At 41.4% G+C, this 27,830-nt stretch overlaps 1 protein-coding gene across 2 annotated transcripts in view; it reads left to right on the top strand.

Annotated features, from left to right (window-relative positions):
- Positions 1-27,830, top strand: part of COL22A1 (collagen type XXII alpha 1 chain) — a 245,023-nt gene that overhangs the window by 184,909 nt on the left and 32,284 nt on the right. For both annotated transcript variants that reach the window (XM_077189317.1, XM_077189328.1), the window contains 13 exons: positions 1,340-1,393; positions 2,906-2,959; positions 4,635-4,739; positions 5,189-5,233; positions 7,465-7,542; positions 10,329-10,364; positions 11,718-11,771; positions 20,636-20,680; positions 21,113-21,160; positions 22,998-23,111; positions 23,296-23,349; positions 25,442-25,495; positions 26,320-26,373. In XM_077189317.1, coding sequence (XP_077045432.1) covers positions 1,340-1,393; positions 2,906-2,959; positions 4,635-4,739; positions 5,189-5,233; positions 7,465-7,542; positions 10,329-10,364; positions 11,718-11,771; positions 20,636-20,680; positions 21,113-21,160; positions 22,998-23,111; positions 23,296-23,349; positions 25,442-25,495; positions 26,320-26,373 — 795 coding nt within the window. The remainder of the gene's footprint in view (positions 1-1,339; positions 1,394-2,905; positions 2,960-4,634; positions 4,740-5,188; positions 5,234-7,464; positions 7,543-10,328; positions 10,365-11,717; positions 11,772-20,635; positions 20,681-21,112; positions 21,161-22,997; positions 23,112-23,295; positions 23,350-25,441; positions 25,496-26,319; positions 26,374-27,830) is intronic.

Genomic DNA, 27,830 nt, shown 5'->3' with positions numbered 1-27,830 from the left:
TTTCTTTCTTGGGCTTGTGCTTACACAGTGTCCCTAAGGAGTGCTTTGACCCTAAACCCTGAACTGCCTATTTTCAGGAGTCTTTCACTCTTGGTTGAAGGACCCCCTAGTATTTTGGAGAGGAGGAAAAAATAAAAAAAAAAATTAAAAAAAGAGAGATGGCAAAAACTATCCCACTTCCACAAAAACCCATTCCTTGATTTTATTTTTTGTGAACCTGGTGGATCAGAGGATGTTTATGATGTGGAAATGCAGATATTTGCAGGCACTTTCTCTTTTCTTGCCATCACTTCACAGCCTGCTGCTGTTCCATATTTCTATTGGCTCACAGACCAGTGACTGTAAATAACACAGAAATGAGGAAACCTTTAAACCTCTGCTATGGGCAAAGGCTGAGAGGATTGGGATTGTTCAGCCTGGAGAAGAGAAGGCTCCAAGGAGATCTCAAAGCCCCTTTCAGTGCCTAAAGAATGAATACAACAGAGCTGGAGAGGGACTTTCTGCAAGGGCATGGAGTGATAGGACAAGGAGGACTGGCTTCAAACTGAGAGTAGGTTTAGATAAGTATTAGGAGGAAGTTGTTTCCTTTGAAGGGGATGAAGCACTGGCACAGGTTGCCCAGCACCAGCTGGTCTAGAGGAAGGTGTCCCTGTTTATGACAGAGGGTTTGGAACCAGATGATGTTTAAGGTCCCTTCCAACCCAAATCTATGATTCCATGAAACCTCTAAATATAGCCTGATAACCCCAGACATACATCTCTGTTGGGACATAAATCCCCAAATATATGTCCTCTAATGAATATATGTCTCCCATGAAATTTTGGAGACACACATGGGCTTTTTCATGCTACAAAGCTTTATCTTCCAAACAGATGAAGACCTGCAATTCAAAACTCTACACTCTGGATGGTTTAGGCTATTTCACCTGTTTAGCGCAAAAGAATGTTTTCAGGTTTTGTTCCCCACAGCAGAGAAAGGTAGAATTGTCAACAAAGCACATTTTGTTGACCTACATTTTTTTTTATGAGAAATCAACATTCTTTTCTCTGTTCTTCTGATGTTTCTGGCCCAGACTTTCCTTCCTGTATCTGAGCTAGATTTAGGGTTTCTTTTCATAGAAGGTAGCTTTAAGCTCCCAAAGAGAGCCTTCATCCATTTTGTATTGTTTCATTACTCTTTACACTAAAAAGTTTCAAACAAATGTGCTATTTTTTGCCTTCTTGATGTACAACACCTTGTCTGACATGAAATCCAATCTCACTTAGAACATCTTGTTCCTATGGTGATACAAGTTGTGATATGCACACACACACACACACTTCATCTTTCTTAAAACAGGGTTTGAGTGGACCAGCAGGGCCCCCAGGTCCAAGAGGCTTGCCAGGAAATGTGGTAAGTATGCACCAGTGTATTTGTTTTCCCATCTGTGCCCTGATTTCTTTATTTAATGTGCTTAGTTTTCCCTTCCATGGGCATTACTATGAAGTTCAAAAGGCTGTGTTTCATTAAACTTGTTTCTTAGGGCTGAATTGGAAGATCTGGAGGCACCTGGGAATGGTGTATCCATTAACTGTCTTCTCATATTCATTTTATCAAGGGGAGGAAGGGAGCTGCTTCATTCCTCACCAAATCGTTAAAAGCAATTTTTGCTGCCAACTCTTCAAGAGAAAAAATTTAATGTTTATTGTGTCTTTGGTTTTGTTTTCTTTGCCTTTTTTTCATTTGTCCTCTCCTTTTGTAAACAAGACTTCTTGGTATAAAAATAACATTGTAAACTCCCACTTTTGTTATGGAAACATGTAGGCATTTGAGCCTAAAGACCCTTGAAATCAATCCAGTGTCCCCTTACTTGGGGGTTCATCACCACTATTAATTTTGCATGACAAAATTTTTCATATTTGCTAAAAAAATCTTTGGATTAACTCTACTCCCAGCTCCACTATGGTAATTTTCTTTCTATTTCCTGGGGTTTCACTGGGCACTGACTGGAGTAGGTGAAAAACAGCATTTAGACCTCAGGATATGATGTATTCAGGCACAGGGCTTAGACCATAGCACTGTTAGAACCAGAGTTTATTACCTGGGCAATCCAAGAAAACTTAAATTGCCCTTCAACTAATTGTTAAGATACATTTGATTTAATTGTATTAATGTAGTGATTTAATTTCAAACGGAAAGGTGATATTGAAAATTAAGAACTTTTCAATTTCATATTCCATTAAGCAAACTTCTACACCAGTAATACCAATATATTACCTATAAAAGCCAATATAGTTGGAAATAATTTCTACTGGTGCAGAAAGGAAAATAATTATCACATCCATTCTGAGGTCAATCCAATCTTAATGGTGCCAAGACATGATTTCACATCTTAAAATGGAGTACCATTCTAAGATATGTTTTGGTTATAGGAAGTTATAGTACTTAATTTAGAGCTCTAAATCATCTATATTTTGACACAGAGTCCTTTGAGACCTGCCAAGATGTTAAAAGGATTGAAAACTGAAATAGAGGAAGAAATGAACACAGCTACATTTCCCAGTGTTGGGAGGCTTTTGGCTTTTCTGATACAGAGGTGGTGATTGGGGGTTGTTGGTAGCATATTAGGGACTACTGAGAATTTCACAAAACAAAAGAAATAGTTACTGGTACAATGCACAAATCTGGTACAAGCTCAGTTTCTGCTTTTTCTGTTCAGCTATTTTTTATATTGTAAAAGAAATTCTTCCTTTAAGGAACTGTTATACACCTTCTGTGGTAGTCTCTGGATTACAGATTTTCTGTACTGGGAAATGTTGAGCTGATACTGATCCTTGAGATAAACTATACTGAACCCACAGGTCTGCCCCTTTTTTAAAATCCAATACTGCCTACAAAAAAACTTCAAAGTTCTTTTCTCTCCAGGGTATTCCTGGAGGCCCTGGACTCCCAGGAAAGGCAGGAGAAAGAGGGGAAAAGGTGAGTTGGTTCTTTGATGGGTTTGTTTCCTTTTTTTCCTTGAGCATTTTAAGTAATAGGGACAGATACTCTCTGAACTGAAAAATTATTTCATAGGTTCATGGATGGTTAAGACACATGGGTTCATGAATTCATCTTGTCTGAGCTCCTCTATTACATGTGCTGTAAAGTTTTCACCCAGTTGCAACTTTATAATTTACCTAATAAACCACTGATATATGACTGGATATGGTAAAGTCACTGCTACACAATTATGGTCTTCATTACCTGACAAGAGCGGGCATTTGGTATTTTAAGAAACTCCTATTTATGACAGAAAATCCAAAGCTGGAAGAAAAACTGGCTTTTTGTCCCCTTTTATGAGCTTTCTGAAGTCAGGGGCTTGTGTTTGGTCATGCACCCCTGCGTGCCCAGCATGCTGATCTTTGTCCTGATCTTTGTTTTCTGGATTAGGAATGATTAATCAGAAACATGATTATCTATATCCATGCATTTGGGGCTTAAAAGGGAATGAATCCCAACTCCTTCAATAAAATCTTCTTCCAAGTTACTGAGCTCTGCCTCAGGGTCATGTGAGGACCCAGGACTCTCTCATTCAGCATTGCAGAGAGTGATGCACTTTACTCACAAGAAAGAAGAACAGTATATTTTATTGATGTAAGACACCAAGTTAATAAAGTTCATTGGTAAATGCCACAGTAGTTTAACAAGATTCAATGCAAGGTACACTTGATTATTTACTGCATTGAGGACAGGGACAGACAAAACTGTCAGGGAGACCCTTCCATTGAGTCATGAGCTTCAGAAAGGATCCCTTTATGTTCTGAACTCCTTCTCAGAGAAGAATTTAGGTGTCTGCTGCATCCAAAGTTAGTCCCAAACTTGATCAATATTTTGTCTAAAGCATTATATTTGTGCAACCAATCCTTTGTATCACTTAGCTAAGGATTCAGAGTTTCCAGTATATTTATTCCCCTTTTGTTTGCTGAGCATCTGATGTGATAAGGTGGTAATTTGAGGGGTTATCTTGAGAGGCATCCATGGTCAAGGGGAGATCTGGGCAAGTGCCCTGTTCTTGGGGTAAGATGGTTGGCTCATATTTTCATGCTGGCTACAAATGTTGCTCCCAAATTTGTGAAGGCACTGACCCGCACTGTGTTTAGGAGAGCACATTGCCCAAGCCAGCCCTCACCTGTAGGGTTGTTATCTGCCTCCCCAGAACCCACTGTGAGTCAGGAGCAGCCATCACAACCAGAGGCATCCAGTACTGCTGCTGCTGCTGCTGCTGCTGCTGCTGCTGGGTGTCACTTGGGCAGGGTGATGGGAAGCAAAGGTCAGGTTGGGATCAGGGCACATTCCAACATTTCTCAGTGTCACAGCAGGGATAAGCAGTTTTGATGAGTTCAGGTTGGGGTGTGCTCCATGGAGAGAGCACACCACCACATATAGCTGGTTCCCAAAACATTTTGAAGTCTTTTACTTTCCTTAATGGAAATTACAACTGCTTTGAGATTACTGAAGGAAAAGAATTCCCATTAATGAGGTTTTCCTATGATACCAAAAGAAATCCAGATGAGACAGCTAGGAAAATATCCATGCCTTTCAGTTCCAGTGAAAGATCTGAGGTGGTAATTTTCTAGTATATTAATGAGTTCTGGTGGCTTCTCTTCTACAGGGTGATCCTGGAAAAGAAGGAAAAGTGGGTTTACCTGGGCCACCTGGTGAGCCAGGGCGTGCTGGAGAGCCAGGTTTGCCTGGGAAGGGTAGAGATGGAGAAAAGGTAAGTCCTGCTGGCAAGCTTTGTGCTTGACTAGTTCAATATGAGACAGGCAACCATGACTCTTGCAGGAGAGCATGGATTTACCTGAATCCATGGAAGGCCTGCCTGTGGAATATGCTCCAGATCTCACCTGTGCATAAAAAAAAAGTCAGAGAGAACTGAAGATTTATTTCTGAAATTTACATTGAAAACAGAGACCTCCACAAGGAGTAGCCATTGTCCTTGTGACTAGAACAAAAATTATTAGCTTGATGGAAGTTCCCTAAAAGCTTTTAATTCTTGCCCAAATTAGCAGATTGTTTAAGTTGGTTACATGTTGTCAGTAAAATATTGCCAGGACAGTGTGAGCTCAGGAGGGCAGGGATGGGAGAATTGCTGCCTTGACTATAGCAAAGGCTCTTGTTTGGCTGGATGGTGACTGTTTTCTTGGTTTGCTTTTGTCACTTTAGGGGGAAAGAGGACCACCAGGATTGCCAGGACCCTTTGGACATAAGGTGAGGATGGACTTCATGTGGACTGCCCATCTTAATCACCTGAACTGGGGAGAAGAACATGGTGCAAACATGGTCTGTTTTCCACTGGAAAATAGAGTTTGCAAAGCTCTGATTCAAAAATGCATTTCTTACCTTCTAGAGGATTCCTTTCTTTATTATTCCAGCATCTCTGTGGATGTAAATACTCAGCTATGAATTAGCTGTGTTCACTTTCCACATTTAAAGTACCTTCCAGCACTATAAGAATTCAGCAGAGGTGGAGGTCTCAGTGCACACTTTTTCAGGGAAACTGGGACTGAGACCCTTTAATCCACACAACCAGGGAGACTCTGCATGGCTCAGGGGTGATCTGCTCTCAGGACCACCTGGCAGCCCTCAAAGAGAACTTTTCCCTAGCCCTCATTCCCTTCACCTCTCTTCAAGGAGGACATTAATTATTTTCCAGTAGAACCAGGTAGTCCTGGTTTCCCCTCCTGTATTGAGGCAAAGAGTGGCTAGTTGAAGAAGTTGATGATACTAACTTCTGCTAAAAGTAATGTTTATTGCCTTTTAAGCCCACAGAAAAGAGAGAAAGTAATAAAACAGCAAAAATCTTTGATTTTTGTGCTTGAAGATTTAATCAGACATTTCAGAAATTGTCCTCTTCAAAATGACCACTTTCTGATGTGGACTGGAAGAAGAATCTGGTGTTGAAAAAGATTCTGTAAATGATAAAAGCAGGATTATAGGAGTATGAGACCCAATCCATCTATGTCCCATATTTTTGAAATAACCAAACTGCTATGATTTTTTTTTAGTTTTGATGCATTTTGTACAAATGCATTGTAGTCTTTTCTATATATCTTTGACACTTCAGAACACAGACCTACACCCACACAGACATACACTAATAGACTGGGAATTAATATAAAAGTCAGGAAAGAAAAACACTAAAAGAAATCTCATTAAGTATTCTATTCAATAGCAACAGAAGATGATAAAAGTCTTAATTGTATGTGGGAAAATACTATTGAAATTTTTGTATTAAAATTATCTTTTTGAATAAAATAACTGATAAGGGATGTGTGGAGTGTTTGAACTAATCAGAATGCATTTTTCCTCAGTGGCCTTGCAGTATTATTTCTTTGTTGTAAAAGATTAGCATAAGAAGAAAGCAAGAAAGGGGAAAAATAGGAGATATTTCAGATTTAATTTTGAGTGGGCAGAATCCACAGGTAACAATTTTTCTATCATGCTTCTATATAGCTAGAAAAAATGTCATAATAAATAGCATAAATAAGATTGATTGTTATAAATCTACTGCCAACGTGAGACCAAATCTCCCAACTGCAATGCAATCCATAAAAATCTTATTGATTTCTCCCTATAACTAGAAAACAGATGTTAAATTAAAGCCTTACAGCTGAATTCTTTCTTAGCCCTCTGTCTGCAGTGTACATTGAACAATGTCAAGCTGTTTTCTGTGCTATTCATGTTTATTCACTTTGAAAATCTGTTTTTTAGAAGGGAAGGCTCTCCTTTTCTAGTAAAGTGCTTGAGAGAGAGTGGTTGAAGTGTTGACTTCTGTTTTACCAAAGTAATTTCATACACTTCAGTGAGTAGGCCTATGTTGGTAAAGGACAGGAGAATATTAAGATGCAGCAAAACTTCCCTAATCCTGTCTTCCTCAGATACATGATCTATGTTCAGCAATTTTTGTGCCTTAGCCTTTTACCACAGAAGCACAGAGAGAGAAAAGTGATTTGTGGTGCTTGGTGCTTCCCCAAGCCCAGGAAAGTCCCTGCTACCCTGCTGAAATCCCTGGTTCTGGATGTGGCTCTTGGGGCTTTGGTTTGGGGTGACTGAGGTGCTGCTGGGCTGGTGGTTGGGACAAGCTGATCCTGAAGGTCTCTTCCAACCTTGGTGGTTCTGTGAAATGCTGGAATTTTTGATGCCGTGCACTAAAATAAATGAACACACGCACAAAGATTGTGTTTGCCCTCAGTTCTGTGATGTGATGGGAACACTCTGAGCCTGCAGAGGGAGGCTGGGGTCCCTGTGGGGGAAAAGGACACTTTAATGGCATGATGAGACAGCAACTGTGCCATGTCCCCATGCTGCCACATGCTGTCCCTCTGTGGGCAGGATCAGGACCAGATGTACTCATGTGACATTCTGGTGTACCACCTGCTTGCATCCCAGCACATTTTCTCATCAGTGCACAAAGCTTTTAACTCTTTCCTTTATTTCAGGGTGAGAGGGGAGCTCCTGGCCTCCCTGGACAGCCAGGAGACAGAGGAGTGCCAGGAATTGGCCTGGCTGGACCCCCTGTAAGTAGCAGGTCCTGCTGCAGCATACAATGAGGTGGAAAATCAGGCATTGCCACCTGCATTGCCTGTGCTCTGCTGTGCTGAGAGCCTGTGGGACATTTTGCCTTCTGAAGGTGCAGATTCCAGAAGAGTTCAGAGGCTGCCATTTGTGGCTCACGTGTCACACGTGTGCTATGAGGGCTAAAAGTGCTCTGGCATTGATTGGTGTCACTCCTGAATTTTGTCAGGACTGTCATTCCTGAATTTTGTGCATCATCCTGGCACACTGCTGTGGATGTGAGAGGAGATCTGTGCCAAGGGAGCAGTTCTGCTCTCCTGCACAGACACAACCTTGCTGTTGTATGAACCCTGTTGGAAGGGATGAGTGTGGCACACATGCCCACATCAGTGACATAGTGACACTCCAATAGCAAAATACAAAATCAGATTGCTTAAACTGCTGTGTTCCAAGAGGGGCCTCCTGCCCATAATTTCCCCCAAATGTTTGGTAGGTTTGACTTTATCCAGCTCTGCCCTCCTGACTATCAGTTGGTCACATGGTGTATATGGGAGTCTGCTCAGAAAATTTGGATTTTCCTGTTGCTGGGCTTTGATCACTCCAATACTTGTCATCTACAACTCCTCTAGAAATGAGGGGGATTTGGCAGTGCTCTGGCAGTAGTCCTGCTCAGAGACCTCCAGTTATGCACTGAATTTGCTAGTGAAATATGTTTAGGAGGAAGCAAATGCTATTTCTGGCTGCAATTGCAAGAGGACATCTGAGCCCTTGCATTCTTTTGCAATACCTCATGCATGCCATGATCCTGGACCAATCATCAATGTTTGGTTATTAGTGCTCTGTTTATCTAGATATAAATGTCCCAATTAGTATAGAAACTTGCCTTGAAAGGATAAGTCATATTGCTGAGTAATGAGTTGAAAAATCTGGTTTTCTGAGGTGTATGTCCACTTAATATTTGCTTTTACTATGCTGAATTCTGAGTTAGAACAGACAGGGTTGGTCCTGTTTCACACTGAGATTGTATCATGGCTTTTATGGTCCTCACAGAGTTACCAATCACTGCAGGTTTCCTGGATGTCCTTTGATTTATCTAAGGATCTATAGATTTATCTATGATTTATCTAAGGAGCGGTGGTGTTCTTGCACTTCTCAATGTTCAGCCATTAATTAAATTAAAATTAAAGTAACAAATGAGTATCTGGCTTATTTGAAAATCACTAGCTAGTGGATAGTCTTTGATTACAGATTTTTAGATTCAGTCCAGGGCTAGATGAGTTCATGTCTGCATCCTGATGTACACAGGATGACAAAGTTGTTCTTCATTGGGGGTTTAGCATCCTCATCTCCCTAAACAAAAATGACTAAGGACTTGACTCCAAATGCAGACATCTCTTGTCTCACACCAGAAGATTGGTTTTTTCAGTGTCTTCATTATTTGCCCACTGTCAGGATGTGTAGCCACCTACACACCACACTGTTCTCAAATTATATGTTTTATTTATTTAATTTGCTTTACTAAATGCTTCTTTTAAAAAAGAAAAAAAAAAAACAACAAAACAACAACCAAACCACTTTTATGATGGGTTTTTTTCCACTATAGATTCATCATAACCTCAGCTCCAGTGCAAAGACTGGAATTGGAAAAAAAAAAACTCTGTATAACCTTGAATCTAGCAGACGGTACAAAGACTGAATCCCACAGTAAAAAAAAAAAAAAAAAAAAAAAACCAGAATAAAATCAGTGGAGTTGCTTCAGTGCATATTACATGCTGAATTAAAGACATCAGCCTCTACTCTTTTCAGCAATGTGACAAAATTGTGTTTATAATACTTCAGCTTCAGAGCTGAGAGCCAGCAATTCTTTTTAATTGGAATCCTCACCCTGTTTCCTCCTCTGCCCTTAACCTCTCTCAGCTTTGCTCCTTGCACAAAAAGTATATATAGATGAGGATATTTTTTTTATCTTATCTGCTGAAGTATTGAGTTACAATTTACATAACACTGAGCCATAAACTTGAGCATTAGCAGAGTGTGTGTTTCCAACAGAGTAGGGGACAGCTTGGACAGCTGGGGGGAATTCACATGTGTATGCTGAAGCTGCCTAATGCATGGATGCACAGTATAAGTAGAAAGATTTCAATTTTGCCCTGTCTTGCCTTGTGGGCATTAATTAAATTATGCATTAAGCCATTTCTTTAACATGCACTAAGGTGTCTTCTTTCGTGGAGACACTGTGAGGATTATGAGTTGCTGTGCCTGAAACAGAAAGCAGAAGGAGAGAGGAGTTATAGTGGTAGCCAATTTATTCAAGCCTTGTTTTGGGTGTGTTTGGAATACCAGATTGAGTCACCCATGATGGATATGGCACTGCAGCACTTCTGAGGTGTTCCTGTAGAAGTGGGTACCTGCCAGGGGCTCCCTCTACTCAGCTGCACATTTTAAGTTGCATCCCCAAACAAACAGCATGCACATGCCCACTGCCCTCCCCCTACTTTGACCTAAATTAAAGAGCACAGAAGTCCTGTGGGATGTTTTTCCTTGTCTAAGAGGTGGCTGAATGTGGTGATCTTCAGAGCCTGGGGCAGTTGTCCTGTCCCAGCCCCAGGGATGTGTGGATGCTGTGGTTCTGTGTCTCCAGACCCATCCAGGAGCATGGATTGTCCATGGCCACAGTGCACACACATCCACACTCAGTCCAGAGCAGAGAATAATGCCTTAATGCAGCACCCACCCTGCTAAATGAGAATTTAAAGTGTTTTGATTGCTGTGTCTTTTCTGTTTGTAGGGCCCTGCAGGACCCCCAGGAGACAAAGGGTCACTGGTACAGTATGTCTTTCTAGCTATACCCAAATTCTTTGGGGAGGGGGCAACCACACTAATTATCTTTTTTGCCAGTCATTTCATGAGGGCAGATGTAATTGCTTTGGTTTTGCTCAAGGAATGGTCATAGGGTGGCTGATCCATCAGAACTTCTGTGTATTACCAGGTACTTGTCTGCTATATTGAGTTGTGAGAAAGAGTTGATCAAGAGCCTTGACCTGGTGGAGATGTTTCCTTATGTGTCAGTAGTCATAAAAGAGAAATAATGAGTGACTTGCTTCACCCTTCTTTCAAAAAATTATTTTAAGGCACATAATTCAAGGCATATTTCTTATAGCCAAGGCCTCAAAGGTTTAAAAGAAACCATTTTAGAACATTTTTCTTACTTAAATCTTACAGATTTCAGTATTCACCAAACACACTTTAGTCCCTTTTTTCAAGGATGCAATCCATTCAAGGATGCAATCCAGTCAAGGTGTGGCACAAACAACTGTGTACCATGGTCTCAGTAGACACTGGCCTGAATTTCCAGCACAACAGCCAGTCCTAGCAGAGTGGTAGCCTGGAACTGAGAAGATGTGTGCTATTTTCAGAGTCCCCCGTGGCAGGAGGGAAATAATGAATCTAACTCCATGTTCTTAGAAGGCTAATTTATTATTTTATGTACTTATATTATATTAAAGAATGCTATGCTAAAACTATACTAAAGAATAGAGAAAGGATAGATACAGAAGGCTTAACAAGATACTAATGAAAAACTCATGATCTCTTCAGAGTCCTGCCACAGCCGGACGGTGATTGGTCATTAAGTAAAAACAGTTTACATGAAACCAATCAAACAACCAGCTGTTTGTTGGATAAACAATCTCCAAACCACATTCCAAAGCAGCAAAACACAGGAGAAGCAAAATGACATAATTATTGTTTTTCCTTTTTCTCTGAGGCTTCTCAGCTTCCCAGGGGAAGAATCCTGGGCAAGGGGATTTTTCAGAAAATATGACAGTGACAGAGGTGGACCTTCTTTTCTCCTCTACTGTCCTGTGCTCAGGCATATTTTCTCTCTGTTCAAAAATCCACCTCCTGTAAAGAGTCATTATTACCTCTCCAATCAATGTATGGGAAGCTTGACTCTAGTGATGCACATGAAGTCCCTTGAGGCACAGAAATTATTGATATCAGGATAGTGCAGTGTGAACTGTAATTATATTTTTTCTTAAACTCTCTCATAGTTGAGTAGGTGCTGGTTAATTTTTTCCACCAATTACTATTAGGTTAAGGATTTCTTCTCTTCAGCTAAGAAGCACCTCATAAATACTGCTCACATTACTGGGTTTGTCTCTTCTCTCCCTCTCAGGGTCCCCGTGGTGTGCCTGGGATCCCTGGACCACAGGGGCCTCCTGGCCAGGATGTAAGTAAAATTAAAGTGTAAGTGCTCAAGAAGCTGGTCAGTGCTTGCATCTAATTTCCTTAAAAATTTGTGCTGATAATCAACTGCAGTCTCTGAGTGTTACTAGGATTGTCCAAGGGACATGATTTGCAGAAGTGGAGCTCTTACAACTCAGGATGTCAAAGAGGAAAATGTAGTTGGAAAAAATAGTTGGAATAAGGAGGATTGCTTCAAGGAAAGTGGGGTTCATCACTGAAGCACTTTAAAATGACACTGGAGAAGGGACTTGGCAGCATACACTGGGGAAAGATCCCACACTGGAAAAGGATGGTGGTTAGGCTGTCTAGGAACTTCTTAGAATCCACTGAGATAAGTACCCTTTCTGTTAAAACAGGGCCACAGCTGTTAAGTTCTCTGTGAGTTCATTTTGCTGCTGCTATTGTGCATTTTTGAGGACATTTTAACCTCTTGGTGCATTGTGCTCCCACTGTCTCAGTGGTGAGTCATGGAACTGAGGAGCAGAGAGGAACGTGGCAGACTCCCAGCTGGAAAGCTGGCCCCTCTCTCTGCCTGCTTCCACTTCAGTGCTGCATCAGAAGGAGGAGAATTTTTTTTTCCTCTATGATGTGGAAACCAGTCCTCTGAAGGAGCCTCTGAAGATTTGGAAGGGGTTGATCTTTGGGTTTAAGGGAACACTGTGGAGAGGGGGAAGTGACCTCCTGGAACTCTCCTTCTCAGTGCTGCTCAGTGATGTTGTCGTGTCTGAAATGAGTACCAGCCCTCACCAGCTCCACAGCAAGCACTTTCCAGCCCTGGTGTGGCTTTACTGACATCCATCAGGGGGCCTAAAGGAGGTCCTTTACTGAGGAAAGAAGGTCTTTTTTTATTCCCACCCACTTATTCCTAGAGGGGTTGTGGGTCCCTCATCCCTGGAAGTGTTCCAGGCCAGGCTGGATGGGGCTCTGAGCAGCCTGGGATAGTGGAAGGTGTCCCTGCCTATGGCACAAGTTTGGAACTGGATGAGTTTTGTGGCCCTTTCCAACCCAAACCATTCAAAGATTCTCTGACTCTGTCACAAGACAAAGGATTGAGCCAGGGTTTTCTTCCAGAGCCCATGATAGCTGAAATGGTCCCTTGTGTCCCTGGGCAGCCAGAGATTTGGGATTGATTGTGTCCTGCTGCCTGTCCCTAGATCTCATCCCCTTGCCTCAGATGTTTGACATTTTAAATGAAGATGTTTTGAACAGGAGATAGGATAGATGGGTCTGTTAGAGCTGAACTGTGTAAGAGGAGTACCTGAGGCAGCTTTTTGGAGTCTCTTTCTGGCTCTGCTCAGATCAGCATTGGCTGGTCAACTCTTTGAGATGCAGCACTGAGGTCTTCACATTTTTCTTTTCCCTGAAGAAAATTAATCCAAACACAGACATTCCTCAGGCTACTTATAAAACATATTCTCTATTACACTCACTGCTTTAATTGCAATCAATATGTCTTTTAGAACCTTTCTGTATTGTCTGATCACTTGTTATACCATTCTGTCTGTGTTTCAGGAGGTATAATTGGAGGTACAGGGCACATTCCAACATTTCTTGGTGTGTCAGCAGGGATAACCTATTTTGACAAGATCATGCATTTGCAGTTCCCTGATCTCTATCTTTATTTAACTAGCATAAGGAACTTTTTGTTCTGCTTCTGCACTCCTGTGTGCCAATGCAGTGTTCCTGTATCCTCTGAAACATGTCCATTTTTGTACTCTGCTGTGTTCAAACAGGATATCATTGGATAGGAAAGCTCCAATTTGAATTGCTAATATGAATTTGCCATGCGACTCCCAAGCCATGCAGTGTCAATTGCCTGAATGACTTGCCTCAGTGTCTTGTACTTTGCTGTGGCCTTTGCAAATGTATTCCATGTTTTTTTTTTGAGACTGGAAAATTCTTTTAAATCACATTTACATACATCGAGTTACTCTCTGAATTATTTTTCCAGTTGCAAACTCATCAGATGCATGTGTAAATGCCTGCTATCAGTTGCATTCTCTGATATAGTAAATCAGATTTACAACTGCATTTAGGGAGATGAAAGAGTCAATGCTGTTTTTGCAATAGCTTTGGCCAGAATTCTCTCCCACTGGTGAATAAATAGAGGTTTTTTTACATAACTACCTTCTAGATTCTTTCTGGTCCCCTAAAAGCATGTGTAATATTTTTTTGGGATAGCCCAAAGTCACCTTTTGAAACATCTGTTGGCTACTCAATCTAATATCAAGAGTTCTCAGGACAGTGTCTTTTTTATTAAAATTTAGGTTTTGAAGATACTTGCCTAGGTTAACAGTACAATTGTGCTGCTTTGGCCTTGTTCTGTTCCTCTTAGAAAAAGCCTTGCTATTTTTTTGCCCTCTAGAGTTCATTGTGTCCATAAATCCCTACAAATTATCTCTTTCCGCAACAAAGCTGGGACATGTTGTCTTCTTCCATATATATAATATTCTTGTCTTTAAATTTGCATTTTTTTTCTGATTAACCAAAGCTCCAATTCTTAAAGACTGAAAAGTGTGCTTTTTTTAGGTTCTTTTTCCCTAATAATGTGACTACTTTTTTCCATAACAGAACTACTACACATTGTGCCTACTTTAAGGACCTCAGTCACTTAAAAAATCACTTTCTCTTGCTTTTCAGAAAAAAAAAAAAAATCAAAATCACATTTTAATCTGTCAGTATTCCTGTATCAAGCATTAAAATAGTGTAGCCTGAAGTACCTTCTGTTGGAGAAGTTGGCCAATCTCCTAGTCTGAGAATTAAAAAAGGATGTCTACATATTCAGTGATGTTATATGCAGTGCTGTCTCCTCCAGCTGCTGCAGAGCAGGTCCCTCCTGCCTGGTTAAATTTGATGTATGGAGGAAATTCTTAACTGTGCATGTAGTGAAGCACTGGAGCAGAATGCCCAGAGAAGCTGTGGCTGTCCCATCCCTGGAAGTGCTCAAGGCCATGTTGGATGGGGCTTGGGGCAACCTGGTCCAGTGGAAAGTGTCCTGCCCATGGCAGGGGCTTGGAATGAGATGGTATTTCAGGTCCTCTCAACCCAAGCCATGCCATGATTCTATGAAATGATTTATTAGAAGATGTAAAATGACAGGACAAGCCACGGTGGGCAGGTGCAGGGCTCAGCCAAACAAATGCTCAGCCAGCTCTGGTTTACCAGCCCCTTTTATACCCTTTTGTGTCTACCCTCGGTTTGTTTGTTCCTCTCTCTCCCCCTGCACAGCCCCTCTTGCATCTCCTCAGCTCTATCAGTCCCTCATCCCTCCCAGTTCATGGTCCCCCACTTTACAATCTGATCACTTGCAAGGTCCAGATTGCTCTCCCAGCAAGTGCAGTCTGTGGTTTTTGATGGCCCATCAGTTACTGCCAGTGACAAGATCTGCTTCTTCTTAGGTCTGCATGTCTTGGAAAATTTAGTTTCTGATTTCCTCCTTTTCCCTTAATTTCCCAGCTGACAAGGTCCTGGATGAGGTACCCTTGCTGCAGTAAGCCTCCTCATATTTCCACATGCCTTGATCAATTAGTGTGAGTGTCCAGGTTTGCTTCCTATCACTGCCATCTTTTTTTGGTCAGGTTTGTGTCCTTGACATTCTAATTTATGACTTTCTCCTTCTCTTCCTTTGTTGAATTCAAAAGGTTCTTGACCAGATACCCCTAAAGGAGCAGACACTTTCTGGCCAGCCACTCTTACACCTCATGGTGTGGGAATCATCTGTTCTCCCCTGCCTGTCTGCTGGGAGATAAAATGTTTCTGTTCAACACACCTATTTAGTGTCCTTAGATTAGGAAACAATCTGAATGAGATATTTTCTTATCCTCCTATTAACAGTGGGGGCACCTGTTTAATAGGATCTTTCTGTATTTAGATTATGATAATTTGAATTAACATAAACACTGAATTAATCACTTTTTAATTAGGTTAATTATTTATGGTAACTAAGTTCCAGCATTACCGAGAAGTTCATCTTCCCCCTGCGTTTGCTTTCATAATTGCAAAACCTTTGTGGATGCATAAATTACTGCCAATGGATTTGAAAAGCAGAGTTTGCTGTTCTGAGGTTGATTTTCCCATCCTGTTAGAAGGACAGTTCCAAGGAGCCTTGGTGTTTGGGGTACTTACACCCCAGACCAGGGTATACTTATTAACCCACCTATTGTCTGTTTATTGCTGTGACATATAACTGATTTAAGATATTGCATTTCAAGTTTAATTTTCAGTCTTGTAATAGAACTATCCCACCATATGCCTGTGTGACTGACACACTTCCCCTATACACTTATGTTTCCTTACAGACTTTCTTTAAGTATTTTCACATGCACCACTGACCTGAGCATCATTTTCCCCATCATAGGATTTTGTCTATTAACTGCACTGGCATTTAATTCAGAATCACAGAATATTCTGAATTGGAAGGGACTCACAAGGCTCATCGAGTCCAAGTCTGGAGTGAATGGGCCATGGGGGGATCAAACCCACATCCTTGGCATAATTAGCACCATTTGCCAACCAACTAAGCTAAATATTGTTTTTTAGCATTATCAGCAATACAGTTTCCATCAGTTCCCATTTAAATACCATTCCTGTGTGTCAGATTTTGCAGACTGATATTCTGGATACTGTGCATCCCACCTCCTCATGGCTGACATCTTTTCCCTGTACTGGTGTGCTGTACCACTCATTGGATGTTCTGCTTTGTGCCAGCCACTCTTGGCTGCAATCTCCTGAAAGTGTTCAAACTTTTTGAGTTTTCCAGCACTGGTTGCTATTTGGGTCTGTGCATTTTCCCACATCGTGTTAGCAGCGTTTATTTTCTGTGCCATGCAGTTTTTGGGTCAGACTCATTTCCTTTTCCCTGAATTTTCTGGCTTTCTTTTTTCCAGTTCCCTCCCCTATTAGCTTGTCAGATGCAGTTTTAACTTCCATGTCTTCATTCTAACATTTTCATTCTGCTCTGAGCAATATGAAGCTGCATCAGGGGAAATTTAGGCTGGATATTAGGAAAAGGTTCTTCATCCAGATAGTGGCCAGACACTGGAACAGGATCCCCAGGCAAGTGGTCACAGCACCAAGACTGACAGAGTTCAAGGAGCATTTGGGCAATGCTCTCAGGCACCTGATGTGATTCTTGGGATTGTCCTGTGCGAGACCAAGAGCTGGACTTGATTTTTTGTGGGTTCCTTACAACCCAGGATATTTTGTAATTCTGTGTTTGCAGCTTGTCTGGTTTTGTCAGCCTTTTCTAACTCCAGGCCTCTACAGACCAGCAATACTTCCTCTGCTTTTGACTCTGCTTCCATTGGCCTGTTCTCTGATAATGCACCATGCTGAAGTGCCATCAGCTACATCTGGTTTGTTCAGTTTGGGTCGCAAAAGCATTCTTCAGTGGACATTCTCTGTTTGCAATCTTGTACCTTTCAATTTTTCTGGGAAGTTTTCCTGGGAATTCAGGGTTTTTTTCAGGTTTATCAGCCATGGCACAGAGCTTAATCTCTTTTCCTGTCTCATTTCCACCCTTTTGGAGACATCACCAGCTCTACATCATACAGCATGCAAGAAAATGGGTTCATCCCTTTTTGTCTCAAGGCACTCTAATGACATGTGGGCATGATAGCTGTGCTTAATCCTTTCTGAGGATTTCCATTTTATTCACTCTCTTCTTGTGTGTCTTTTCACATAACTAAGAAGTCTTTTCCTATATTCTTTTTTTAAAAGATCTTTAAATACTCAGATTACACCACTACTGCCATGTTCATATTTCAGATCCCAAAGCAGAAGGCTGTCAGTGAGCCCTATGGCATATATTTATAGCTGTGCTACTAGTCAGCATGAAAGACATTTCTGAACTGTCTTTTCTGTCTTGCTTTCTGATCCAGGATTATTCTCATGGCTCAAGTTTTTGCTTTGCATCACACTTTTTAGAGCAAGTTCTGTGTGAGTCTTCCTGAACAAAGTAGGTCTGGGAATATAAGATCTGTGTAATTGTTATTTAGCCATGCTTCTTCCCATTTGCAGAGGTGGCTGAGAACACAGTGTAGAAGATGCCAAAAGCATGACCTGACAGCATCTGTGAAAGGGAAGGGACTTTGGGAACAATACACAGTTCTCTAGATTCACCTTGAAATTATGTGGAAGAAGGAAAGCTATAAATGACTAAAATGATCACTTATATTTACTCAATTCCCCAGAAGGACTTCTGGGGAGAAATGTGAGCTAAACATCTTCTTCAGACATTATCTTCTCTTTGTTCTCACCTGCAGAAGGTTTAGTTCCTCAGGAAACAAGAGTTCATCCATGAACTTCAGTACTACTTCAGCTCCACTTTAGGTCCATATCAGTGTGTGTTTAATTTTTGTCTCTGAGAATCTCAAGGTAATTGAAGGGTTGTTGCTCATCCAGAAGCATTTAATGTGGACATAGAAAATGATAATTGATATATTTTTCCATTTTTTCTCTCCTCTAGCAAGACATACAGGATTTAAGTACTAAGTGAGACTCAAGGATGAAATTCAAGTTTGCCCTGTAGCTACAATTGTGGTGTATCATGACACACAGTGCTCTTCAGTCATTGATCCCCATGTCCCCATCTGGTTGTTGGTGTAAATAATGCAAGGAACCGATTGGCAAAACTGAATAACCTGAGACAAGGTGGCAGAAAGAACACCCAGTGCCCTTCCTGGCTAAGCATTTGACCAAATTTTAAAGGTACTTTCCATATGGAAAGACTAGATAGTCTCAAAGAGAAAATCTGCTGAGCCTAGACTGATTGAAAGCCACTACTTGTACTTTGATCAGCATCCAGATGTGGATTCAGCCCATAAAGCTAATCAAGTCCTGGGCTGTATCAAAACCAGCGTGGCCAAGAGGTGAAGGGAGGGGATTGTGCCTCTCTACTCCACTCTGGTGAGACCCCACCTGCAGTGCTGTGTCCAGCTCTGGGGTCCCACAGCACAGGAAGGATGTGGAACTGTTAGAGAGAGTCCAGAGGAGGCCACCAAGGCAACGGAAGGGATAGAGCAACTCTCTTACAAGGAAAGGTGGAGAGAATTGGGAGTGGGAGAGAATTGGGTTGAGAGAATTTTTTCACTGGAAAAGTGAAGGCTTCAGGATGACCTATTTGTGGTCTTCAAGTACCTGAAGGGAGCCTTGAAAAAAGATGGAGAGGGACTTTGGACCAAGTGTGAGAACTATAGGTAACCAAGACAGCCAAAATCCAGAGCTGAAGTGTAAAGAATGGATTTATTCCATTACCACTCTGGCAGAATGAAGACATATGCATTGCTAAGTTTATTCCATCTTAGCAGGGGCAAAAATTGCTCAGGGTAGCCTCAAAGCTCCTTATCTCTCCTTCTCCCAGCAGGGAGGCCCCAGCCTGTGAGGAATGCCTTTTAAGTTTTTTACAGCATTCTGTTGTCTTCTATAAAACTTCCATTTTTCAGGACAGACAAAAAACAACCCAAAGAAAACACAACATGTGAAATTTTCCACACTGCATATTCTTAGCATCCTCCAGCTGAAAGGTTATCTTTAGTGAAAACAACTCTGTTTTTCCCTTCTCATTAGATCTTCCACTTTCAACCTTTTTCTCGCCACACAAGGAGAGTGGCAGTAAAAGGGGTAATGGCTTCAAACTGGAAGAAAGTAGGTTCAAAATAAATATATGGAAGAAGTTCTTTACTGTGAGGTTGGTGAAACACTGGCACACAGGTTGCCCAGAGGAGCCTTGGATGTTCCATCCCTGGAAGTGTTCAAGGTCAAGTTGGATGGGGCTCAGAGCAACCTGGTCTAGTAGAAGGTGTCCCTGCCCATGGCAGGGGCGTGAATTTAGATGGTCTTGAAGGTCCCTGCCAACCCAAACCTTTCTATGACTCTATGAACATCCCAGGTGGCAAATCTGGAACCATCCCAGAGAAAACCCCATGTGGGACTTCTGCAGAATCAACAAAGCTGAACACAAATAAGATCTTTTTAGGTGGTCTGTAGAAACTGTTCCTTTAGAAACAAAAATGATCAGGTAGGACAGCTTTTGTATTTGGTAAATTTTGTATACTCTTTAAGGTGCTCAGTATGAATAGAACATGCACTTGCTTGAGTGATGACACAGGGTGATGGACCAGGTGGATACTGGAATTCAGCAGAAAATGGTTTGGGGAAATGTCACCGAGTATCCTCAAAACTGCAAGGATCCTCACAGTGCAGATTATTGTCACCATCTGAGCCATGGCAAACTGTCTTGTTCAAAGTATTTGGTTTCCCAAGTGAGCATTACTTTATGCAAAGATTTTACAAAAATTTTTAGACATGGTTTTTGTTTTCTTTTTAGCAAACTTAATTCCTTGTAAATGACATGTTAGAGATGCATGCTGAGGGGTGAAGGTTGTCCCTTTTCCTAATCCTGCCTTTCTGGACATAAAATTCTGAGAATGCTGGTAACTTCTATGCCTTCATCTCAAGAAAACTGATACCACTACACCTCAACAAACAAAAAACCAACCAACCAACCAACCAAACAGACAAATTGATTTTGCTTGTTGACAGGTGCCTTCAGAGATTTAAAGTTTCATCCTTCACACCAGTAAAGTTCATGGTGTTTCCTATCACCAGAAGACAAGCTAAAGCAATTCCAGTCTCTGTGTGACTCAAATGAATTTAGCAAGGGTTTGAGAGGATGTTCAAGTTGCAGATATTTGGAGGAGTTTGCTGTCTGTCTCATGCAAGGAGTAGTGCTGCTCAGCAGAAGAAAGTAAGATGTGTGCTAGTCTAGATCAGTCAGCAGAGTGCAAGAGCAACCAGGGGGTTATTGTATAATAATTTCACTTTTTTTTTCTTTTTCTTGATCTGTAGGGTGTACCTGGAAATCCAGGGGAAAGAGGACCTCCTGGAAAACCTGTAAGCAACTTCACTTCTGTATTACATCTTCCTTTTAACTCAGTTTCCACCTGTACACCTCACCTCAGAAGTGCACTTGTGTGCTTTTCTACTGTTGTTTTTCCCAGTAGAACATTAGAAAAAAGACTAAAAGCCACTAAAGGTTTAGTGAAGGCTTTGGAATGGTATGAGAACAACTGGATATTCTGCATGCAAATAAAAGCCAAAATTTTAAAGGCACTTCCTTAGCACCACTGTACAGTACCAGCAAGAACTCATCTCAGGTTCCAATGAAAAGCATTGGTAGAGTAGGGTGGGAAGTACAAGTTTGGCCCAGTGAATCCTAGACAGGATAAGGAAAACCAGTGAGAATCCAAGAACATGTTCAGGAAAAATTCTTATGTCTTGATGCCTCTTAAAATTGCCTGAAGTAATGAATTTCTCATTCCACAGGGTTCCCCACCCCTGCTTACTCCAGAGGACATAAATCTCCTGGTAAAGGTAATCAGCCTTTAATGAGGGTGGGAGTTTATGTCTCTGTTTGATTCAGACCTAACACTCTGTGATGGGAAAGTGTCTGAACTGCAAGTGCAAAAGGTGTCTTTAAACACTCTTTCAAAGCTCAAGACTTATAAGTCTCCTGCTTGCACTGGCATTGGGACACGAGCTCACAGTAGAGATGAAAATCCCTTCCCCAGCAGTGAAATGACCTAAAAAGTTCTCTATAACATCTACAAGACTTTCTCAGCTCTTTCTGAAGCATGCATTCCAAGGAGAGATAAGCATTATCAATTTACATTATCTAAACCAGAAAATGGAAACCATTTTAATAAAATGCTGGATTTTTTCACATACACCTTCAACAGTGACTGGAGTAATTTGTGTAGTTGTGGGTGCAAATTTAGTTTGCATTGTGAATCTAAAAGGATGCAGGGAATTAACCCCAGAAGTACTTGTGATTCAAAAGTGATAATCTGTCTGCCTTTACTCTCCATGTAGAGAATTTTGTGATAAATTAGTCAGTCTTTGATAGGTGCTGACTGAAAAATCTCTGTAGATTTACATGGGTTGAGTTGTGAGTTTTTTAAGCTGTCTTAAACCTGGCAAGAAATCTTTTCTTATTGATTGAAATAAACTAAAAAATTACCTTCTCTTACCAACCACATTAACCAAAGGGCCCTTTTAAGATTGCTGCTGTGAAATTACTCTTCATTGAAGAGCTGTCTTTGTTTTGTGGACCCCAGTATTGTTCTGGAGGTTTCACTGTAAAGTGTTGCTTGGGACTTCTGATCTGGACAAGAGCAAGAGACTCAGTCTTGGGTAAAGGATGTCACTTTGATGTTCCTTCCTTTGCTTCTATTATGGTTAAACACATTTGTGCATTTTTTCTGCTTGGTATTTTTTCACTCCATGCTTGGTACAGAAAGCAGCACCTTGAAATCTCAGATGAAATTGGGGCTCTGCTGTTATGGGTGTTTCTCAAGCACTTACATTGTAAGTAGATAAATGTGGATGTAGGCACTGAGACTCAGAAGGACAATTTACCCCACAGTTTTGCAACAGATTATTGACAGAGTTGGGTGTTGTAGCAGGGGCTCCTGACTCTCCACCTGATGATGTGTTTTGTATTATGCTCTTATGGGCAGGATTCCCCCTTTACAGAAGGGAGTCTGCTTTTGAAATGGAAATTTCATAGATGGATTCAATCTCCTGAGGATAGCTGGAATGTAAAGACTGCTGAGACCATGCTTCAAAGATGTTTGGAAGGAGGGAGGTAGTGATTCTCCCTGATAAAATTTGGCCAGGACACTGTGACATTCACTTGGTCTTCACAAACTTCCTTGGATGAGTTGTCCTTAGCCAAGGTGGCTGCTGAATAATTTCTCCTGCAGAACCCTTTCTGACATTGTGCTGCACCTGATTTTTCCCTAGAAACCTGCCATCTAAGCAGTAACACAGATCTTTCAGCCTGGAGCAAAGATTTCTAGTGGTCTTGTAGATTCAAATCAATGTTTTTCTTGATAGTCTTTCTAGTCTCCCTGACCTCCCCATCAGGAAGAGCTTTTCCTTGGTTTCCTGATCCTGGGTGACCAATCAGGTCCTAGAACTGATAGGAAACTTCCCATGGGAGCAGGTGTGAGCTCAGCTGCTGACCCTCACTCTGCTTCACACTGCCCTCATTGGTTCTTTAAGCCAAATTCACCCCAATCCTAAGGTAAAACAGAAAAGGTTTAAGAATTATACCAGCACCACAGTGCTGCATTCATAGTGGGTGTCCACAGGGTCTGCTAAGTGCCTGCAGCCTATTGCTGATGTGTTTTCCCATGTTCTCTCCCAGGATGTGTGCAGTGAGTGCCCTCCTGGCCCACCAGGACTGCCAGGCATCCCAGGTTTCAAAGGGGATAGAGGTCTGCGAGGACCACCAGGGAGAGATGGCCAGGATGGGAAACCGGTAAGAGCTGAGGGAGTCACCATGCCTGCATCTGCTGGGACCTTGTTTTTCTGTTACTATGGTCGATGGTTTCTCTGTAAGATGATTAATTTTTTTTTCATCAACAACCTGGTGAATCCTTTTTAGAGGCCTGTGGATTCAATGAACTAAACTAGTGTTTACCTCTACCTCTTGTGCATTGCAGGGGATTGCTGGTCCCAGAGGTCCTCCAGGCCCACCTGGGCTCGATGGCCCAAAGGTTGGTTGGTTTTCTTCCCTTGTCTGATGAAAGCTTATTTGTGACTAATTAGTCCCACTAACTATTTTGGGAGCAGGTTACCCAAAGAAGTTGTGAATGCCCCATCTCTGGAAGTGTTAAAGGCTAAGTTGGATGGGGTTTTGAACAGTTTGGTTTAGTGAAAGGCGTCCCTGCCCATGGCATGAGGGATTGTTTCACTTTAGCAGTGTCTTCTGCCATCCCTTTATTCACACACAGACAGGCAGACACATCTAAAGGTCCTGATTCTTGGTGTTGAATTTCATTACATTGATGGATAGACTTGAGAGTAAGTTTCAACTCAAATTAGGTGAGAAAGAAATTAAAGCCTCAGCAGTAGCCACCATGCCTGTACTTCTCCTTTTTGAATCTGATGTCCTGGAATCACTTAAATTAAGGCTGCAATGGGCTGCTAGGCTCCAAACACACCATCTGCCCTGGTGGTCTTAACCAACAACTCCAAGTATTTCCTGAAATATACAGGAAAAACTTCTTTTAGCTATATGGTGCTGCTTCATGGTCTAGGACATAGGTGACCATAAAACTTCCATTGTTTGAAGTATTTCAATAATGTCACATCTCAAGCGTTTCTCATAAAGAGGGCTGCCTCCAGTCTGCTCACAATGCCAGTGCCTGGCCACAGTTAAAACCTGTACAACTGCCTAATGTGAAATAAATCAAAACAAATCAATGAGGGAGAGGTAAGGTGATTTAATGATCGGCCACAGTTTCCTCCAGGCATCCTTTCACTACTGACTTACTGTCTAAAATAGCTCCTGCTATTTTAACATCTTTGTATTTGCACTTGTTAGAGTGCAGGGCAAGCTAATAGAGTTTCATGAAATAATTTCATATCTTGCAATTAAAAGTGTGGTGGGGAGAGCAGCACAATCTCGAAAGTAAACACAGAGTTGATCAAAATGAAAGTACGTTCCAGGATAAAATTTACAAGAGAATTAGTAACCCATAAAGCCAATAACTGGCAGAAATGCCAAGCAATCTGAGACATACCCCGTCTGCTGCTTTCCTATATTTCTTAAGGAAGCAGAGATTTAGGCAGAAAAATGGATTGACAGGTGAAATAACAGGATAAATTTCAAACTATACATGTGCATAAAGTAAAATCAAGTAACTGATAAGTAGTCTAACTTGAATTCAATAAAAAAAGTTATTAAAAAAAATAAAAAGTATTTGAAGACCTCTGAGAAGGAGCAATCACAAGGTCAGTCTTTGTGACTCTTTTCTGCATGTCTTAGGAGGATCCTTGCAGTGGAAGACCCAAATTGCTCTGCACTTTTGACTCTGTGGTATATTGTCCTTACCAAGCTATTAGGTCCTGCTCTGAAAGAAGAGCAGTAGAACTGCAGATCTTAGCTCATGAACAGCTTCATTCCTTCTGGCCATATGAATTTGAGCTCTTTTATTAATAAATTGCAACCCTCTTTCTCCCCTTTGTCTCCTAGCTCTCATGCAGCAAACCAGTGTATTATTTCCATGGCCAGCAATTCATTATTGCTGTCTGCATTGTTCACACCTTGCTCACCTTTACCTCAGTAATTTCAGTGTCTTGTCTCATGTACCAAGCACTGGTAATGCACACATGCACATTTGAGCTTTCTGTCTCTGCCTGTGTCTCTAGAATAGAAAGAGAAAGAGGGGAGCACTTTCTGAGCATGCATTTTCTGGCTGCATCTTAGAAATGCTGGTTTTATTGTCCCTGAAGGGTGTGGGCACCTTTGTTGGCCCAGATGATGCTTTATCAAGATGTGATTTAGTGAAGTGCCTAATAACCTGCCTGGTCTTCAAGGATGTGTAATTCCTCTTTATGCTTATGATAATAAAACATTAAAAACCAGCTATGCTGGCTCTGCTCAGAGGCCATTTTCCACATATATTCCTGGCTCCAGCAGTGGTAGTGAAAGTCTGGAGAAGAATTTAAGAGGAGGGCAAGGAGGGCTCAGTCCTGATTCTTGAGTTTTATTCTTGAATGTCCAAGTGCTTTATGAGAGAGGTCAAAAAGCTGTCACAACACTGAATCTCATTGACTTTCATTGGCTCTTTTTTTTATTACCAGGGTGCTAAAGGAGACCGTGGCATGACTGGGGAAGTAGGAGAAAAAGGTGAACAGGTAAAAACAGAGTGTGCTTTCCAGCAGTGCTGTCACTGTGATTGGTCCTTCCTCAGTAACTCCTGTGATGCCTGTACAAGAGCATCCTTCTCAGAGGCACAGGAGGAAGATGGGAGCTCTTCATCACTGACAAACCACAAATGGGCTCTGTCAAAGAGTGAACCATAGCTCTACAGATTCCATCCTCATCTCCAATAAAAACCTCCCAGTACCATCTGTTTCCTCACCTCTGGACTGAATGCATTACATTCTCTACATTACCTAACCCTTACTCATTTCCTTGGATAATCCCTAGATGATTTCCAGGAGTTCAGGTGTCTATGGAGTGAAAAAGCCAGTGTCTCTATTTGTCTTAGATGGTGAATGTAAGGAGGACCTCTTTTACGAGGGACTGAGAGGCCACAGGAAAGATGAGAATGGTTTAAATTAGAGTAAACTTTAGTAGTTAATTTTGCCAAGAGCTGAGTCACTGGTTTAAGGTGCAAATCAGCACCTCTTCAATGACATTTTTAGGACATTTTAAACAGGTTTGGTTTCCCAACAGACCTCCTGTCTTGTGCAATTCCACAATATCTGCTCTCACATGCCATTAGCACAGACTAAAATGTGCATGGGAAGAAGTACACCTGAAATTTAACTATGTTATTTTTGGAAATGCATGCTTTGAAAACCAAGGTTTCACTTTAAAAAGCCTTTATTCTATTATAACCAGCTCTCTGTGAATTGACTCATGTTGGTGTTACTTCATAATAATCACCAGTTAACTTTTATAAAAGTAGATATGTGACTAATGCATAAGGAAAGTCTCTGATTTCATTCCACAGGGCCACCCTGGAATGCCTGGCTTCTCAGGGGCTCCTGGAAACCCTGGTCCACCTGTAAGTTCCTCTGTTGCAAAGATGTTCCTGTAGTTTCTTGCTGATAAAGGGTGTTGCAAGCTCCATGTGGTGGAAAGGACCGTTCCCATCTGTCTGTGCAGTGAATTTGCATTTTCCAGTGGGTTCCTCGTGATCCCCTGAGTGTGATAGAGTTCCCCACTCATGGTAATTGCTATTTAATACATTGGCCACTTTCCACTGATTGCTTCAACTCATTCTGTAAATTGTTGCTAAGCTTCAGTTGCTCTCTTTATACAACACAAAGATGATGATTAAAACTCTTCCATAGGGACTATTTAGTGCATGTATAGGTGCTTTCCTGTATGTGGGGTAAGTTGTTAGTCTAGAACTAGCAGATCTGAGAGCATTTTAGCTCTCAATTTTGCACAGTGGTATGAGACTGGATTTTCTCCAGTTTTCATATTGTGTGAGTTACTTTTGAATTAAAAGGCCTTTTACATGTCCCTCTCCATACAGTCCTCATTCTCAGATTCTGCTCTCTCCATGAATAAAATTATGCTTCTTTGTATTTAAAAATGGGTGATAGTGCAGGATCAGGGCTGAGATCATTTGGCTCTCCTGCTGGCTCTCCTTCTTTACTCCCTTCAAGTTTGGGGATTTTTTCTGAGTCAAGGACTTTTCTCTCCAAACCACCTTTCATTGCCCAGAGTCATCACAGCTCATATTGCTGCTTACAGTGCAGTTTGGCTCTGCTGTGCTGAGGGTGTGCCACTTTCATCCCTTCTGGGGATCAGCACAACCTGAATTCACATTGCACTGACTAAATGACAGGACATACCAGAAAGGGGGATTAGATTAAAATTCTATATTCAGATGGTATCAGTGCCTAAAGGATGCTGGGTGCTTTGCTGCTGTGACAGCACATGAACTTGCTTTGTGGGTGATTTGAGCTCCCATGAGCATTATTTTAGGAGAAGTTAATAACAGACACATTTGCTGTGTCTCTATTAACCTAATGCTGCTACAACTACAGAGCTGAACCAGTGGGATTAAAACACTTTAAATTGTCCTATGAGACCTCCTGAACAGACTCACAGTGAAAGGAAAAGTAAAACTGAGCCTGTCAAAACAGAGCAAAATGTGATGTCCCCTATACAATTTTGTTCTTCAGCTTTTGCTGACTTTTCCCTCTGTCTGCATTGACTTGTGGCTCCAGGAGTTTGCCTGCCACAGTGTATGCTTCATAATTTCTGTTCTCCCATAATTGCTGTTCTTCAGAGTTATTTTTGTCATGACTGGCTTTTTCCTATTTGTCCCCTGTTTTCAGGAGGAAAAGCCAAGACCAAACTCAAATATCTGACTATTTCTGGCTTTGGAGGCTGATTGAGTGCAGAGGTTGGCACTGCTTTTCAGTGATGGATGAAGAAATGGAATGAATGTTAAGCTGAGTGATTAAAGAAAGCTCCAGAGTTGCCAGCTATGTGTTAACAAACATA

This window comes from Agelaius phoeniceus, chromosome 1, assembly GCF_051311805.1.
Source record: "Agelaius phoeniceus isolate bAgePho1 chromosome 1, bAgePho1.hap1, whole genome shotgun sequence".
Lineage (NCBI taxonomy): Eukaryota > Metazoa > Chordata > Aves > Passeriformes > Icteridae > Agelaius > Agelaius phoeniceus.
Note: the sequence above shows the minus strand (reverse complement) of the source record. Positions and strands in the feature narration are given on the sequence as shown.